This window comes from Rhinopithecus bieti, unplaced genomic scaffold, assembly GCF_001698545.2.
Source record: "Rhinopithecus bieti isolate Rb0 unplaced genomic scaffold, ASM169854v2 scaffold_7681, whole genome shotgun sequence".
Lineage (NCBI taxonomy): Eukaryota > Metazoa > Chordata > Mammalia > Primates > Cercopithecidae > Rhinopithecus > Rhinopithecus bieti.
This window is the reverse complement of record NW_016806571.1, coordinates 5,273,613-5,291,485: the sequence shown is the minus strand read 5'-3', so window position 1 is coordinate 5,291,485 and position 17,873 is coordinate 5,273,613. Positions and strand designations below refer to the sequence as shown.

General features: G+C 46.4%; 1 protein-coding gene across 1 annotated transcript in view; it reads right to left on the bottom strand.

Annotated features, from left to right (window-relative positions):
- Nucleotides 1–17,087, bottom strand: part of GCKR (glucokinase regulator) — a 29,260-nt gene extending 12,173 nt beyond the window's left edge. Inside the window, 16 exon segments of the mRNA XM_017876981.1 lie at nucleotides 5,110–5,193; nucleotides 5,287–5,384; nucleotides 5,579–5,675; nucleotides 6,046–6,122; nucleotides 6,464–6,561; nucleotides 6,770–6,868; nucleotides 7,510–7,628; nucleotides 10,030–10,135; nucleotides 12,415–12,509; nucleotides 14,144–14,197; nucleotides 14,380–14,446; nucleotides 14,793–14,866; nucleotides 15,264–15,332; nucleotides 16,290–16,358; nucleotides 16,521–16,676; nucleotides 16,955–17,087. Of these exon segments, the coding sequence (XP_017732470.1) occupies nucleotides 5,110–5,193; nucleotides 5,287–5,384; nucleotides 5,579–5,675; nucleotides 6,046–6,122; nucleotides 6,464–6,561; nucleotides 6,770–6,868; nucleotides 7,510–7,628; nucleotides 10,030–10,135; nucleotides 12,415–12,509; nucleotides 14,144–14,197; nucleotides 14,380–14,446; nucleotides 14,793–14,866; nucleotides 15,264–15,332; nucleotides 16,290–16,358; nucleotides 16,521–16,676; nucleotides 16,955–17,014 (1,422 nt within the window). The 5' untranslated portion in view covers nucleotides 17,015–17,087.
- Between the last annotated feature and the right edge of the window lie 786 nt (nucleotides 17,088–17,873).

Sequence of the window (17,873 nt, the reverse complement as noted above, 5' to 3'; positions counted from 1 at the left end):
AGCCCCCGTTCAAAAAAAAAAAAAAAAAAAAAAGAAAATCACCATTTAAAAACTTACCATAGTAATAATTAATTCAACCAAGAATCATCAGTGGATGCTAAAACCATTGGGTGAAAGATTGCTAGGAATAGGATACAGAGAAATCTAACAGACACCATCCTAGCTAAACGATCGACTATAGCATCACCAATAAAGGGGCAAACTGACATCAGGTGCCTCCTGATGTGATAACTGATAAGGATGCAACTTCCCCTATGCAGTACTCCTACCAAAAATTTAACCTGAATATAATGAAGGAACAATCAGGCAAATCCAAAGTGAGGCATATTCTGGAAAATAATTGATCTGGACTTCTAAGATATCAATGTCATCAAAGAGGAAAAAAACAACTGAGAATAAAGGAATAGAGGAAATAATGGAATAAAGGAAAACCAAAAAGACGTAATAACGGAATGCAGTGCATTATCCTTGATTGGATCCTAGATCTGGGAAATAAAAACAATACAGGAACATCTGGGGAAATTTGAATATGGTCTAGATAATAGATAATAGTATTATATTAATTATCGTTTTCCTGAGTGGAAAATTATATTGTAATTATGTAGTTGAATGCCCTTGTTCTCAGAGGACATATGTCAGAGTAATTAGTATGACACCTCGTGGTATCTCCAATTATCTTCTTTTTTTTTTTTTTGAGATGGAGTCTCACTCTGTCACCCAGGCTGGAGTGCAGTGGCACGATCTCAGCTCACTGCAACCTCCACCTCTCAGGTTCAGGTGATCCTCCTGCCTTAGCCTCCCGAGTGTCTGGGACTATAAGCATGTGCCACCACGCCCGGCTAATTTTTGTATTTTTAGTAGAGATGGGTTTCACCATGTTGGCCAGGCTGATCTTGAACTCTTGACCTCGTGATCCACCCACCTCGGCCTCCCAAAGTGCTGGGATTACAGGCGTGAGCCACCATACCCGGCTTCAATTATCCTTCATACAGTTCAGGGGAAAAGAAAGAGATGAAGCAAATATGGCAAAATGTTAATAACTGATGAATCTAGGGAAAAGTATATGGGTGTTTGTTGTACCATTTTGTATTTTCTGTAGGTTTGATTTTATCAAAATAAAACTGTATGCATTGTCACTTTGGAGGGCAAAAAAGAAAACAAAACAAAATAAAAGCGTAGGAACAGTTTACATCAAAAATACTTCTTTTTTTAAATTTTATTTATTTATTTTTTTTTTTGAGACAGAGTTTCACTCTTGTTGCCCAGGCTGGGGTGCAATGGTGCGTTCTCAGCTCACTGCAACCTCCACTTCTCCTGCCTCAGCCTCCCAACTAGCTGGGATTACAGGCACCCACCACCATAATCAGGTAATTTTTTTGTATTTTTAGTAGAGACAGGGTTTCACCATGTTGGCCGGGCTGGTCTCGAACTCTTGACCTCAGGTGATCCGCCCGCCTTGGCATCCCAAAGTGCTGGGATTACAGGTGTGAGCCATGGCGTCTGGTAAAAAATATTTCTATTGCTAAAGATTGACCAGCCCAAATAAAGCCTCTTTATTTCAAACAATTCCAATTCGTTTAGAAAGATAAAACCAGGCTGAGTGCAGTGGCTCACTCCTATAATCCCAGCACTTTGGGAGGCCAAGGCAGTCGTATTACATGAGGTCAGAAGTTCGAGACCAGCCCAGCCAACACAGTGAAACCCTGTCTCTACAAAAAATACAAAAATTAGCAGGGCGTAGAGGCGTGTGCCTGTAATCCCAGCTACTCAGGAGGCTGAGGCAGGAGAATCACTTGAACCCGGGAGGCAGAGGTTGCGGTGAGCCAAGATCACACCACTGCACTCCAGCCTGGGCCACAGAGCAAGATTCTGTCTCAAAAATAAATAAACAAATAAATAAAACCAACATCAACCAAAAGCCAAAAAACACAAAGGAAAAGATTGATAGATTTGACTACGTAAAATTTTAAATAAAATGTCTCTATATAAAAAACACAAAAATAAAATAAAATAATAAGCTGGGGAAAATATAGAACAGAAAAAAAGGACTACTGTTTTTGCTATACACACCCCTTCTTACAAATAATAAGAAAAAAAAATACCCCCCAAAGAAAGAATGGGTAAATAGACCCAAAAGACAAGAAGCAGCACATGAAAGACAAAAAAAAATGTATCAAATGACCAATATATATTTTTAAGTAGTCCACCTACACAATGATTAAAGAAATATGGGCTGGGCACAGTGGCTCACGCCCCTAATCCCAGCACTTTGGGAGGCCGAGGTGGGTGGATCACGAAGTCAGGAGACTGAGACCATCCTGGCTAACACGGTGAAACTCCATCTCTACTAAAAATACAAAAAAGTAGCCAGGCGTGGTGGCGGGCGCCTGTATCCCAGCTACATAGGAGGCTGAGGCAGGAGAATGGCGTGAACCTGGGAGGCGGAGCTTGCAGTGAGCTGAGATCGGCCACTGCACTCCAGCCTGGGCGACAGAGCAAGACTCCATCTCAAAAAAAAAAAAGAAAGAAATATAAATTAAAACAACACTGAAATGCCCTTTTGTTGCTTTGCTAATTAGCAAAAAAAAATTTTTTTTTTTTTGAGACGGAGTCTCACTCTGTCGCCCAGGCTGGAGTGCAGTGGCGCGATCTCAGCTCACTGCAAGCTCCGCCTCCCGGGTTCACGCCATTCTCCTGCCTCAGCCTCCCCAGTAGCCGGGACTGCAGGCGCCCACCACCACGCCCGGCTAATTTTTTGTATTTTGTTTAATAGAGACGGGGTTTCACCGTGTTAGCCAGGATGGCCTCGATCTCCCGACCTCGTGATCCGCCCGCCTTGGCCTCCCAAAGTGCTGGGATTACAGGCGTGAGCCACCGCGCCCGCCGCAAAGATTTTTTATAAGGATGCTACCCAGTATTTATAAGGGTGTAAGGGAACAAGCAACTTCATGCTTTATTTATAAACCTCTTTGGAGGGCAATTTGACTATATGCATCAAAAAGCGCCAAAATTTTACATCCCCTTTGACCCAATGATTTCGCTTTTGAGGTTTATCCTGGTGAAATAGTCAAATTCCCAAAAAATGTGTGTATAAGGATGTTCAGTGCAGCACTTTAATAAAAACCATAATATTGAAGCTGTCTCTGTGTCTAATAATTGGAGTTAGAGTGAACAATTTATGGTACATCCATACAGTGGAATATTACACTGACATTAAAAATGATAGCAGTGATCTATCAGATGAGAACATGTCCTGGCATGATAAAAAACATAATAATAATAATAATTTTTGACAATGATAGTGATCTGTTAGTACAGAAAGATGTTCGTAATTTTAAATGAAAAAAAGCAACTTTAAAACAGCATATCAAGTATGGTCTTACTTTTGTACAAATATATTTATATATGCATATAATAGAAATTTAGAAGGACATTCTCCAAAATCTGTCAGAGTCTTTTTTTTTTTTTTGAAGATGGGGATTTGGAGGGAATTTTCCTTTTGCATTTCTGTAATTTGTAATGTTTTTACTACAAAAAAATGTATTGCTATTAAAATGAACATTTTTCTTTAAAAATACAGTGTTTTGGCTAGGCGTGGTGGCTCATGCCTGTAATCCCAGCACTTTGGGAGGCCAAGGCGGGTGGATCACTTGAGTCTAGGAGTTGGCAACCAGCCTGGGCAACGTGGAGAAACCCTGTCTCTACAAAAAATACAAAAATTAGCCAGTCATGGTGGTGAGTGCCTGTGGTCCTACCTACTTCAGAAGCTGAGGTAGGAGGATCAGTTGAGTAGGGGAGGCGGAGGTTGCAGTGAACTGAGATGGCACCACTGCACTCTAGCCTAGGCCAAAGAGTGAAACCTTGTCAAAAAAAAAAAAAAAGGAAAAGAAAAGAAAAGAAAGGAGGGAAGGAAGGAAGGAAGGAAGGAAGGAAGGAGGGAGGGAGGGAGGGAGGGAGGGAGAGAAAGAGAGAGAGAAAGAAAAGAAAAGAAAAGAAAAGAAAACGAAACGAAACGAAACTGGAAGGAGAGTGGATTCCCTGTTCAGGGGCAGAGAAACTTCCTCTTCTTATTATAAGAGCTCTAAGTCCAGGTAAGTCAGTGTTTCAGCTGTGTCTGGTCAAACCAGGAAACTTCCTGACAGACGTGGTTTGAATAACGAATAAGAGACCACATCTCTCCAGAGCAATCCTTCAGGGCCCTGATTCTGCCCATGGAGGGTGGGCAGGTGGTGTATGAGAAAACGGAGAACCAGAGATGCAAAATTGCTTGCTTTCTTGGGCCACACAGCAGAGCTAGACTGGCATCCAGAGTTCCCAAAGCCCACACAAAGCTCTAAATTGCAAAGAGTACACACACTGATTATTATTTCTGTAATTATTATCAGTACTTGTGCTGGATTATAATTCATTGGCAAGCAGGGACTATATGCACGTAAAGTTATCTGCAATGAATTCAGCATAGCAAACTTGTAAAAAATAAAAAATAAAAGGTGCTGTAAAAGCTTTTGAATAATGATGATGACTTTGGTATCAAGAATTAACATGTCCCAGCCAGGCACAATGGCTCATACCTGTAATCCCAGCACTTTGGGAAGTCGAGGCAGGCAGATCACTTGAGGTCAGGAGTTTGAGACCAGCCTGGCCAACATGAGGAAACACTATCTCTACTAAAAATACAAAAGTTAGCCGGGCATGGTGGCGCGCACCTGTAGTGCCAGCTACTTGAGGCATGAGAATCACTTGAACCCAAGAGGCGGAGGTTGCAGTGAGCTGAGATCGCGCCACTGCACTCCAACCTGGGCGACAGAGTGAGACTCCGTCTCAAATTAAAAAGAATTAACCTGTCCCAAAGGACAAATGAACATCTGTCAGGTGACTGGTGGCCTATCCTGCACTTTTTGCATATTCCTAGAGACAGCTGAGCCCAGTAAATCATTGCCTTGGGAATTCTGACTAGTGACCTGGTAACCCATGACCTTGCCCAGCTGGCTTTGTGAAGGTCAGAGAGGTCTCCAAGCTTTCTACCCTCCAGCCTCGGGTTTTTTGATTCCTGGAATCCCTCTCCCTCTGAGCCCCTTACTGCAGATAGGACCTTCTCATTCCCCATACCTGGACGAAGTTTCCTTCATATTCAAAGAAAAGCAGTGGCCATGTGATGCCGATGATGGAGGGAAAAAGCCTCTTCAGAGGGATCTGGAGAGAGAGAAAGAGGAGCAGGAGAGCCATCTCCAGGAAGGCCTGGCCGCAACTGCCACCTGGGTACCCTCGTCACGGCTGGACTCTCACCGGCAAGGTCTGCCCCACGGTGCTGTGTGCCAGGGCCTGGATGTGGCTGGTTTTCTCTTTCACCTGCTCCACTATAGTCTGCACCTCCGTGAGGTTGTCTAGGAGAAGGGGAGGGCATTAGAGTCAAAAGGCTGGCTATGCAGCTGTTCCTCCTGCTCCCCTGGCTGGGTCAGAATATTCACCCATTCCCTCCCTCTAAGCAGGTACCCTAAGACTGAGAAAAATGACAGCTCCTCTGAGTCATTCTACTTCCCCACTCCCCAGCCCTCACCGCTCCCATCTTCCCTCTCACCATCCAGCGTGAAAATAAAGACCACAGTGTCAATTTCCGTGAGGGAGGGCAGGATGGAAGTCAAGAAGTCCTCCTGGGAGAAGGTGAACTGGGGACCCTGGGGCAGAAGAAGATGGGAGGGTCCCTCCCATGCAAACACTCTAAAGCACAGACGTGAGGACTAAAGGGGGCCGTGGAGGAGATCTAACACTTTTGTCTACAGGTGAAAGAGCTGAGGTTCAAAAAGGTACAGTGTTTTGCCCAAGACGATGTAACAAGTCAGTGGACTAGCGCCAGGTTTGGGGACTGGATCTAGAGCTTTCCATACTGCCCATGCTACGCCAAAGCCTCATGACTTCTGACTCATATTCTCTTCTCTGGACCACCTATTCCAAAGAACTTCTCACCTAGCTTCACCTTCCCCTTTTCTTCCACCCTCAGCACACCAGTGATCTCCCCAACTTCCCCAAGTCCTGTTCTTCTCCGACCTGGTTGGTGAGCTAAGCCTTCTGATTAAACATGTCACTGTGATCACCAATGAGAAAGCCACGGACATCTCGGAAATCTGGGAAGTTTAAGGACAAGAAGAGATGAGTGATTGGCTATATAGAAAAGGAAGGTTCTAGGCTTCAGGGTGAGAAAATGGGACTGGGAGGAAAAGTAGCAAGTGGGGCATGGAGTGAGGAGTAGCCCATGTGGGAGGCAATAGTTAAGCACAGGGGTGGGAGCTGAGAAGGAATCAAGGGCTGAGCTGGGGTTCGAAGGAAGAAGAATTTGACTGAAGTGCCTATTTAGATAGGGAAGGAGGGACACTCCCATGGGTTGGGAGTAGGACAGTGTTTGGAGAGCAGCCCAATTGGTTGGGATCAGGAGGAAGCAGGAAGAACATCTGGACTGGGGTCCCACCAGCACCAAAGGTGTGGATGCACTCTACTCCATCCATGATGGCAATGATGCCCAGGGTCTGCCAGCCAACCAGGTACACGTGGCCTTTCTTCTGCAGACTGAGAATGGGTCAGAGGTCAGGACATGAGAGATCACAGTGAAAAGAGTCCAGAGATGTCCACAGAAGAACACAGGAGTCAACAAACCATGACCCTTCAAGATGCAATCCCATCACCCATATCATGTTAACAAGTCTCATAGAGTCTCCCTGCTCTCGGTATTCTCCATCCGGGCCACATCCCCGCCTCTAAACACATATCCACACACCTGGTGCTGACGCTTTTCATCAGGGTGGCAATCTTGGGACTTTGGCTGTAGGTCACCTGATGAGCTCGCTCAAATGTCCACAAGATTTCCAGGAGGCATCTGGGAGAAAAGCCACCAGCTCCCAAGAAGGGCCCAATGCCCCCTCAGAAAGCTTAGGTACCTCCCTGAGCGGGGAGGTGAAGGCACAGCTCCCTTAGAACTAAGTTCTGCTGGCCCCTAGAGAGGTGCAGAGAGTAGGCCCAGACTGCGTTCAGGAGGGGCAGCAAGGGCTTCAATGGGCAGAAAACAAAAGAGCAGAAAGAGGGAGGAGTGCATCAGGAAAGCACCGGGAGGAGCAGGCTCTGCGAGCCACTGGGAAGGGGAGTGAGCAGCCTGGGAGTGAGGCTAGAGACCCTGGAGAGGGAGGCAGGCCCCGAGTAGGATGAGCTCTACCTGCATGACCTGGACCACCCCCAAATCAAAGGACCCTAGGGAGCCAGGCTAGCTTTGGAGGCCCCAGGCTGGCTCAGGGATTAGGTCTGGACCTGAAGAATCCAGGATCCACTGGAAACAATTCGGACTCTGCGACTATGTGGTGGGAGCAACAGCATGTTCCAGCCAGCTCCCTTCCCAGGGGAGGCGTGGTGGGCTGCAGTCTTATTGCCACCAGACCAGTCTTGGGATCTAGACCTGCCAATCCCCATCCATACCATCTCACGCTTGCCTGACTCTGAGCTCTCTCTTGTCCAGATCCTCCCTACCTTTGAGATGCTGCAACGCCCTGGTCCACAGTCTTATGGGCTGCTAATAACAGGGTTTCCAGCAGGATCTTGGTGGCACTTCCACCTTTCATCCGGGAGGAGCCGCTGAGACCCTCGGGCTGAGGAGGCGAAGACACCCAAGAGGAATTGGGAGAGGATGAAGACCCCAGAGACCATTTGTTAGTAACCCCCGGGCATGCATGTGATAGCACCGGTGGCCCCCAGTGTGCTTGTGAGGAAGGGTGCTGGGGTGGGCTTGACTGAGAGGAAGATTAGAAAGAGGGGAAGGGCCTCCTCTGGTCACTCCTAGGTATATTCAGGACTTTCTGGAGAGGAAGTCACAGTGATTGGGTCTCTTGTCAGCTGGGTCAAGGGTTTTTCATAGAGTGCTTTTCTTTTCTTTCTTTCTTTCCTTTCTTTTTTTTGAGATGGAGTCTCACTCTGTTACTCTATCACCCAGGCTGGAGTGTATTGGCAGGATCTCAGCTCACTGCAAGCTCTGCCTCCTGGGTTCACACCATTCTCCTGCCTCAGCCTCCTCAATAGCTGGGACTACAGGCACCTGCCACCACGCCCGGCTAATTTTTTGTATTTTTAGTAGAGACGGGGTTTCACTCTGGTAGCCAGGATGGTCTCCATCTCCTGACCTCGTGATTCGCAAGCCTCGGCCTCCCAAAGTGTTTTTATTTATTTATTTTTGAGATGGAGTCTCGCTCTGCCACCCAGGCTGGAGTGCAGTGGTGCAATCTTGGATCACTGCAACCTCTACCTCCCAAATTCAAGTGATTCACCTGTCTCAGCCTCCCAAGTAGCTGGGATTACAGGCACCTGCCACCATGCCCAGCTAATTTTTTTTTTTTTTTTTTTTTTGAGATGGAGTCTCACTCTGTTGCCCAGGCTAGAGTGCAGTGGTGTGATCTTGGCTCACTGCAAGCTCCGCCTCCCAGGTTCACACCATTCTCCTGCCTCAGCCTCCCAAGTAGCTGGGACTACAGGCACCCACCACTACGCCCGGCTAATTTTTTGCATTTTTAATAGAGACGGGGTTTCACCGTGTTTGCCAGGATGGTCTCGATCTCCTGATCTTGTGATCCGCCTGCCTCGGCCTCCCAAAGTGCTGGGATTACAGGCGTGAGCCACTGCGCCTGGCCTAATTTTTATATTTTTAGTGGAGACGTGATTTCACCATGTTAGCCAAGCCGGTCTTGAACTCCTGACCTCAAGTGATCTGCCCACCTTGGCCTCCCAAAGTGCTGAGATTATAAGCATGAGCCACCACACCCAGACCAGAGAGCACTTTTATTTCCAATAAATTTCTCCCCCACTTCCCCCACCTCCACCATTTTCTGTGGTAGTTTATCAATCCAAACACCACATGTCATATCCTTTTCAGAGACCAATGAAGCTGTGATTACAGCGGTCCAGATGTGGAACACAGCACACCAGACAGACAAAGAGGCTACAGCAAACAGAATGATAACAGTAGTGTCTGAGGCTGGGTGCAGTGGCTCACACCTATAATCCCAGCACTTTGGGAGGCCGAGGCAGGCACATCACCTGAGGTCAGGAGTTTGAGACCAGCCTGGCCAACAGGCTGTCTATTAAAAATACAAAAAGTAGCCAGACATGGTGGCAGGTGCCTGTAATCCCAGCTACTCCACAGGCTGAGGCAGGAGAATTGCTTGAACTAGGGAAGCAGAGGTTGCAGTGAGCCAAGATCGCGCCATTGCACTCCAGCCTGGGTGACAAGAGCAAGAATTCGTCTCAAAAAAAAAACAAAAACAAAAACAGAAGTGACTGAGAAAAGAAGATTGAAAGTCAACATTTGCATAGGGGAGGAAAGACAGATGAGGATTTGGGGGGTGAAAGCTGTGGAATTCTTATGTCATATGGAATTCTACCTTCCTATCTCACAAAAGGAAGATGGAGGAGAATGTCGCAGATGGTGTGCCCATCACTGGTAGAGGGAGGCACCGGCTGGAATCTGGCTAAGGCCCTCATAAGGCCCAAGTAAGGAGAAATGGTGCTAGTGAAATGTATCCACAATCCAGATGAGAAAAAAAGAACAGGAGAAAACAGCTTTCAAGCTAAGAAGGGCCACCAAATTTTGGAGAGAATTTAAAAAGGCAGAAGAATGAAACAAAACTGCACCCCATTTTTTAAAGCCAATATTTAAAATGTAAATATGTGAGAGAGACAGACTGAGGCATAACAATGGCTATTCAACGCTGTCTATACATAGATGGCAAAGAGCTTCTTTAAACAGAAACTGTCCCAGACCACTGAAGTGTTTAAGGCTTACCAATTTGAGAGACAGGGTTGGAATGAAGATGAAATATCTTAAGGTGAAAACGTAAATGGGAAAATAGGATTTGGTTTATAACATTTTAGCTGACTCACAATGCCTCAGGAATTTAAACAAGATGTAACAGAACCTAAAATCAGAGGCCCCAAGGAAGTGGCAAGCAGTTCCCAGGTGTTGGGGGGTGGTGGAGAACATAGAAAAAGGAGAGGCTCTACCCCGATGGCAGGATTGAGCACAAAAGCTTTCTGTTTCTCCTGCATTTTCTGCATCCGCTCTGCTACTTGTCGGAATGTTGAACTCCAGTCTTCAATGGGGTCATTTCTGAGATCCAGAGAGACACAAGGTGGGGAGATTGTCTATGAGGATCTCAAAGAAGGGTCTCAGCTGGGAGTCATGATCAAAGACTGCATTGGGATTGAGGTCAGAGGTCAACAACTTCATACAGACATATGCTTTGGAGCTTTTAGAGGAACTGTGTCCCTGAACCCCGAGGACGGGGGTTCATAAAATATTCAGCACCTCAAGCCCAGAGCAAAGTCAACACTCAAGTTTAAAGTCCCAGCCTGAGACGAAAACCGTCTTGTGTCCTGCTCCTTGCATAAGCCCCAATGCCATGGCTACACTCATCTCACCCTCTGCAGCTCCTTTAGGGAATGCCTGTCATTCAAATGTCAAAATTGCCACCTCATGTTCCATCTTAGGGTCCATCAGAAGCCCTTCCCATTCGTGGGAATACATTCTGGAAATCCCTCCAAAGAGTGAACTCTCAGTACCAGAGAGAGGGATAACAGTGAGGGAACCAAGCTGCCAGGTAGCACCTCACAGTTGTCGAACATTCCTTGAGTAAATTAATTGGGAACAAATCAATGTGTTCATGAGACAAGAGAGCTACAGACTTGTTATCTGCTTAGTTACAAATCATGGAATCTCAAAGAATGAAGATCTTCTTTAGTTGATTTCTAATGGCTTTGCTAGGGGATAATTTATGAATCACCCATTGTGGCAGGACCTCAAAGAGACAGTTACTTCTGTACATGGCACCCCTAATTTCGCCTTATCATCCCATCGTGCAAAAGTTCCCTCCCTTCTTGAACTATTTTTGTATTTTTTTCTTCTGTATTACTTCTAGGGCAGACAAGTTTCACATATTTCATGCCCGTTGTATAAAATGTCTCCTGTCATTTTTCCTCAAACTATTTCTGAAACTTCTAGAGTCCTAAGAAAGAGGAGACTAAAGCAGAGAGGGTTCATATTGTATGGTTTAACGTCGAGATTCCTAAACACAACTGGGCATCCAAATCATCTGGGGAGTTTTATTTTTTGATAACTACTCATTTCTGGTACCACATCCACCTTAAGATTCAGATTCAGTAGTTCGGGAGTGGAGCCCAAAAATCTGTATTTTAAAAAAGCTTCCCAGATGACTCTGAAAATCAGCCAAGTTTGGGAGCCACTGATTTAAGGAACAACTGGAAGATCTCCACGCCTACGTTGTTTGAAATTCTTCATTTCACTTAGTCATAGGCCCTGAAATTAGCATCCACTGCAGCAGATACATTTTTGGTGAAGGAGAGCCCTCCATGAAAAGGATCAGGGTTAGGAGTATTTCAGATTCATCTACACCTTCGCATAAATTATACTACAGCCTAGAATCTGGGAGGTGAAAAAGCACCTTGGAAAACCCATTTGTCCCCTTCCCAAGACCACCGCTAAATACAAAAAGCTGCTCTAAAATAATCAACAAGCCTTTGCCGCATCCCTCTGGTGTCAGGAAGCCCTCAGCTTTGTCAGGTGGCCCACTCCAATGGTTTATTTAGCAGAGTTCCCCAAACCTGGCTGTGCATCAGAATCTCCAGGGTTGCTTTCAAAAAATAGATATTCCAGGGCCTTACTCCAAACCTACAAAATCAGACCTCTTACACAAGGAACTAAGAATCTTCTTTATTTTTTTGTAACATTCCCCAGGCAGATCATACACAGAACCACATCTGAGCACTACTGGTTTAATATGTTGACTTATTCTGAGATCAAAGTGACCATTGACATAGAGAATAAGAGGGAGGTGATTTGGTAATGAGGGGCTCTCAGGAAAGGGAAGAGGGTGAGAGATCTGAGGAGCCTCAGGGGAGGAAAGGGGTACCTGGAATGATGAGAGAGAATGGGCACTAAATAAAGGAACTGGACAAAGAGGAGTAGCAGGCCATCTGGCACCCACTGCTACTACTTTGAAAAGGTGCTTGGGGCTCATCCCTCTATGAAAGCAAAGATATTTGTGGTATGCATCTTCCTGACCCCATTTATCCTCCATTTTATCCCTTGTTTTTCTTGCCTCTTCAATCCCTGTTTCGAATGTATGCTATCTTGTATTTTATGCATCCTTTATAAGCCGCCTTTAATGCTTTGTGAAACAAGGAGAGAATAATTCAACCAACCAACAAACAAAAAAACCTTATAAGCTTAGGGGTACCCCATATTTACTTTCATATTCTAAGATTTGGTGAACAAGACTATCTGTTCTCTCGCTTGTGGTTGTACTATAGACTTTGACATGTTCCCTTCCAGCCTGCCCCAGGACTGCCCAGTCATTCCAGAAGGCTCACCTGGCCATGCTCACTGGATTGAAGCCAACCAAGACTGGCAAGAAGACAGCTGTGTTGTTCATGCAGTAGTCCATCTGGCCTGCCACAAAGGGAGCCTGATGGTGAAGAGAGAGAAGGGCATGATGAGGGGGTCATTACTCTGACTGGTGCCCGAGGCTCAAGTGCATCAGAATCCTTCAGAATGCTTGTTCAAAATGCAGATTCCTAGGTATAGTTACAATCTACTGGATCCACATTTGAAGCGGGAGCACATTTTTAACAAGTACCTCAAGGGCACTACATTTTTAACAAGTTCCCCAAGGAAATCGTCTGCATGGTAAAGTTGGAATACTATTGAACTAAATCATAAGCTCTTTGAAGTCAATATCCTCTTCTCTTTGTGTGCTTCCTTCCATATATAACACTGGTGGGATCTAGTTTCTGCTCAGTGAATTCTTAGAGCCAGAGAGCTGCAGAATTGAGAGGAAACTTGGAGTCATCTGGCTCAGTGCTTCTCAAACTACCTGGAAATCTTGTTAAAATGCTCAGTAGGTCTGGAGTGGGGCCTGAGATTTTGTGTTTCTAACAAGTCCCAGGTGACATTGATGTTGCTGGTGCAGGCACCATATTTTAAGTAGCAAGGGATTAGTCCAGGGGCCATATTTTTCTGTAAAATGCCAGATAGTAAATACTTTAGGGTTTGTGGGCCCTATGGTCTCTGTCCAATTACTCAACCCTATAGTTAGAGCATGAAAGAGGCCCTAGGCCATATGTAAACAAAAATGGCTGTGTTCCAATAAAACTTTATTCTAGGGGCTAGACATGGTGACTCACACCTGTAATCCTAGCACTTTGGGAAGCCAAGGTGGGCAGATCACTTGAGGTCAGGAGTTCAAGACTAGCCTGGCCAACATGGTGAAACCCTGTCTCTACTAAAAATACAAAACTAGCCAGGCATGATGGCATGTGCCAGTTACTGGGGAGACTGAGGCAGGAGAATCGCTTGAACCTGAGAAGAGGAGGCTGCAGTGAGCAGAGATTATGCCACTGCACTCCAGCCTGGGAGACAGAGGGAGACTCCGCCTCAAAAAACAACAACAACAACAACAAAACAAAACAAAACAAAACTAACCTTTATTTTAGGGCCCAGTGCGGTGGCTCATGCCTGTAATCCCAGCACTTTGAGAGGCCGAGTGAGGCAGATGGATCACCTGGTGTTAGGAGTTCGAGACCAGCCTGGCCAACATGGTGAAACCCTGTCTCTACTACAAATGCAAAAATTAGCCGGACATGGTGGTGGGCACTTGTAATCCCAGCTTTTTGGGAGGCTGAGGCAGGAGAATTGCTTGAATCCTGGAGGCGGAGGTTACAGTGAGCCGAAATCATGCCATTGCACTCCAGCCTGGGTGACAGAGCGAGACTCCATCTCAAAAACAAACAAACAAACAAACAAACTTTAAAAACAGGCAGCTGGCTGCATTGGCCAGCCAGTATAGTTTGCTTAGCCCTGGACTAATCCACCTATCTTGGTTGCTGATTGATTGATACACAGTTATTCTGAAATAGAATCCCTTCCCCATCTTCCCACATTCACACGACTCGATCCAAGTTAGTGAAACTAAAACCAAAATTCTTTGAGCAAACTTCCTGCTTTCTAGCACCCATCTCATTGATCTATCTTCCATGCTATTCCATTCCCACTCACTTCCTCTCTCTAAAATTGATCCGCTCAACCCATCTTTCTACTCACAGAGAGTCCCACAGAAATGCCAATAACAATCACCCTCTTCTTCCCAGCAGCCACCTAGGAGACGAGGATGGACAAGGCAGTGTAACTGGGAGGATTCCAGGGCACAAACCTACAGTGTGAGGATATCAGGGCCAGGAACAGGGGAGGGAGGAAATAGGCTTTGGCTGAATGCTGGGGCTTTTATGTCCCCATGAGAAGATAGAGGTCTCTGGTCAACATCAGTGAAAAGCACAGACCTTCTTCAGTTCCTTAATCCCGTGTAAGGCACTATCTTCTGTCCCCTCCCTAGAGGCCACCACAGACCTAAGAGGACAGACTCAAGGTCAGTGGCACTGGTTGGGAAGCAGAAGCCTATGGTTTATTAGAGCAGGCTACATTAAGAGATGGGAATAAAGGGAAAACTGTCATTGAATGAGCACCCACAGTTTGTTGGGCACCATGATAGACACTCTGTAGAGTTGAAAAACTCAAATACCTACAACAGCCAGTCAGGCAACATAAGTACGTGAAGTGGGCCAAGTGTAAGGGAATAAGGAATGGAAGGGACTAAGGCAAGCTGGACACAATCTCTGTGTAAAGGTATTCAAACTCAGTTTCTAAGAAATACTATTTAGGTCAAACAAAATATTCATAGGCTAACTTGGCTTACCTGTCACCCCCTGCAATGAGGTAGGTGTAAAGAGATTTCTGTCCCAGACCTTTCATCAGCTGATTAAAGGACACCTGTAAGGGGGTGAGGATGTAAAGAGGTAATGACAGAGAAGAAACAATTATCTTGGATTTTCAACTGCTAGAGGGCAGAGACTACATAATGATTCTCTTAGGCCAGTGCTTAACCCAGTTCTACATGGAATCTGGCACTTAAAGCTGCTACTTGGAGATGATTACTTGGTGGTGCATGGGATGTAGAGACATTGACAACATACTGGCGGGACTCAGATGGGCCCAGAAGAAATGGGACTTCATGGTGCCATCTAGCTTTTGGAAGAGAGAGCAAGCCAGGCTTGGAGTCCAAGTCTAGTGAGGGGCCACCTGGGAGCTTAGTTATGATGATCTTTGTGCTTCTGAGGGTCACCTCCAGAAGTGGAGGGGGAAGAAAACTGGGGTCCAGGGTGCTCACCGACATGAGGAATGCCATCCGGCCAGAGGTACCCCCTCCACTCAGCACAATCAGTCCCCCATCCGGCTCCTGAAGAAGGAAAGAGGCATATATCACCAGGGCCTGGCTCAGGTTGGAGGAAGAATATTCTTTTTTTTTGTCAGTAATGCAAGAGGAATTGGAAAGAGTCCTTATCCCTCCTCTCATCACAAAACTGAACAAATACATGCAGCATAATGTAGCAAAAAGAACACTGGATTAGAGAAACCAGTTTCACTCCCACGTCTTGCTCCACTAGTTGTTCAAATCCTTACTTATTCCAGAAAGAACTGAAAGCAGCTTTGTCATCTAAATAAAAGTAAATAATAAAAGCAGCATTATCCAGCAATTATTAGCTGAGTGTATTTGAGCAAGCTACAGTGATCATCCTTTCTAAATCTTTGTTTTTTCTTTCTTTCTTTTTTTTTTTTTTTTTTTTTTTGAGACGGAGTCTCGCTCTGTAGCCCAATCTGGAGTGGAGTGCAGTGGCCGGATCTCAGCTCACTGCAAGCTCCGCCTTTCAGGTTCACGCCATTCTCCTGCCTCAGCCTCCCGAGTAGCAGGGACTACAGGCGCCCGCCACCTCGCCCGGCTAGGTTTTTTGTATTTTTTAGTAGAGACGGGGTTTCACTGGGTTAGCCAGGATGGTCTCGATCTCCTGACCTCGTGATCCGCCCGTCTCGGCCTCCCAAAGTGCTGGGATTACAGGCTTGAGCCACCGCGCCCGGCCATCTTTGTTTTTTCATCTGACAAAAACAAACAGAAGTCATATCAACTTCACAGGCTTTTGTGAGGGTAATAGGTGTGAAAGTAGATTGTCAATTATAAAATATTAAGCAGATGAGTTATTATTATTTATTCATAAGATGAAAATAAGCATCCAAAAAGGAGGATTTCCAAAAGGGAGAAAGGAGAATGAGATCTATCAAAGTGAGAAATAGAGACAATAAAAAGAGAAAGATGGAAACAGGAAAGTTTAGGCAGGGAACACAAGGAAGGTTAACGTACCTTCAGCACCTCCTGAACTTTCCCAGCCACCTGTACCATGGTGGTCAGAATGGATTCGCTGTAGAGTCTCTGTAGGGAACAGGCAGGAATGAGAAGCCAAAAAAAGGAGGACGATGGATGGCGGAGGGGGTCTCAGGGTTTCTGATATTAGGAGCCATGGTCAGGGAGAGCAGAGGTGGGGTTGGGGTTGGCATGTTTATGTGCAGGGCCCAGGTCTTGGGTCTTGGTTACCTGGTATGTGGGCAGGGCTTGCCCCTCCTCCTGGAAGATCTCAGCATCACAGTGTCCCAGCAGTCGAACAATTTCCTCAGCATCTGCTTTGTCTAGGTCCTGGGTCAGTGGGTTTGACTTCTCTGTGATTGGCACAGCTGCCTCATACCCAGACAACTAGAAGGAAGAGGGGACAAGGATGGAGCAGGAAACCAAAGCTTCACTCACACCTGTAAGCTGGAGGTGGGAGTGGCAGCAGGCACAGAGTTGGGACTCACACACACGGACACACACACCACACTAGAAACTCAGCTTGCACTTAGTACTCTGGGCATATTAGGGAAAGAACATCAGGAAGGAAGAAGAGGTGAGCAGAAACCAGGGTAGAGGGAAGACTGGATGAAAAATAATTCTAGGAATCAGCACAGAAAGCCAACATGAAGAAGGGGTCTCACCTCCCACTTGCCAGGCTCTGGGGTCTCAATAACATGTTGAAACCGTTTTGTGCCTGGCATGGTCCCGTGCTGTGGATACACTGTTCCACCTGCCTCTTCAGCCACACAAACCCCTCTGGTCACAATGACTCTGCTTCTAGTTGGCAGGGCCTTATCTGAGCCACAGTGATGATTAACCCAAGCACCCTAGGCTCTCAGAGCACCACCCCCTGTACCACTGCCTGCACCACCCTTTCCTGGTCACTAGGCCCCCAGCCCTCTGGTAACCCCAGGGAAACTCCTGGGGTTCCTCTTTGCATGCACCCCGACTGGCCAAGTCTCTGCTTTGGCCCTTAAAGATGAAGACCTGAGGCTCGGGACTTTTGCCCTACAGGGACAATGCCCTCTTCTCCGGAGGACCTGGAGCCTGGGAGTGCAGGACAACACCCATGGCAGTGAGAATCCCTGGGCAAGTGTCCTCCGAGGCCAGAGATCAGGGTCGCCAGGTCAGCAGAAGTCAGAGGACCCGGCCCATGGCTTGATCACATGCTTAGCACGCACAGTCCCGCTGATCCCATTTTATCCTCTCCTCTCAGAAAGGAACGCAGCAGAAGCTTCTGAGCCCCAAGTGTGCACACACTGTACTGGATATTACAGCGGGAAAAAATCTCACAGAAACAGAAATACTGCATTGAGAATTAGAAACCAAAGGATCTGGCCGGGCGCGGTGGCTCAAGCCTGTAATCCCAGCACTTTGGGAGGCTGAGACGGGCGGATCACGAGGTCAAGAGATCAAGACCATCCTGGCTAACATGGTGAAACCCCGTCTCTACTAAAAAAATACAAAAAAACTAGCCGGGCGAGGTAGCGGGCACCTGTAGTCCCAGCTACTCGGGAGGCTGAGGCAGGAGAATGGCGTAAACCCGGGAGGTGGAGCTTG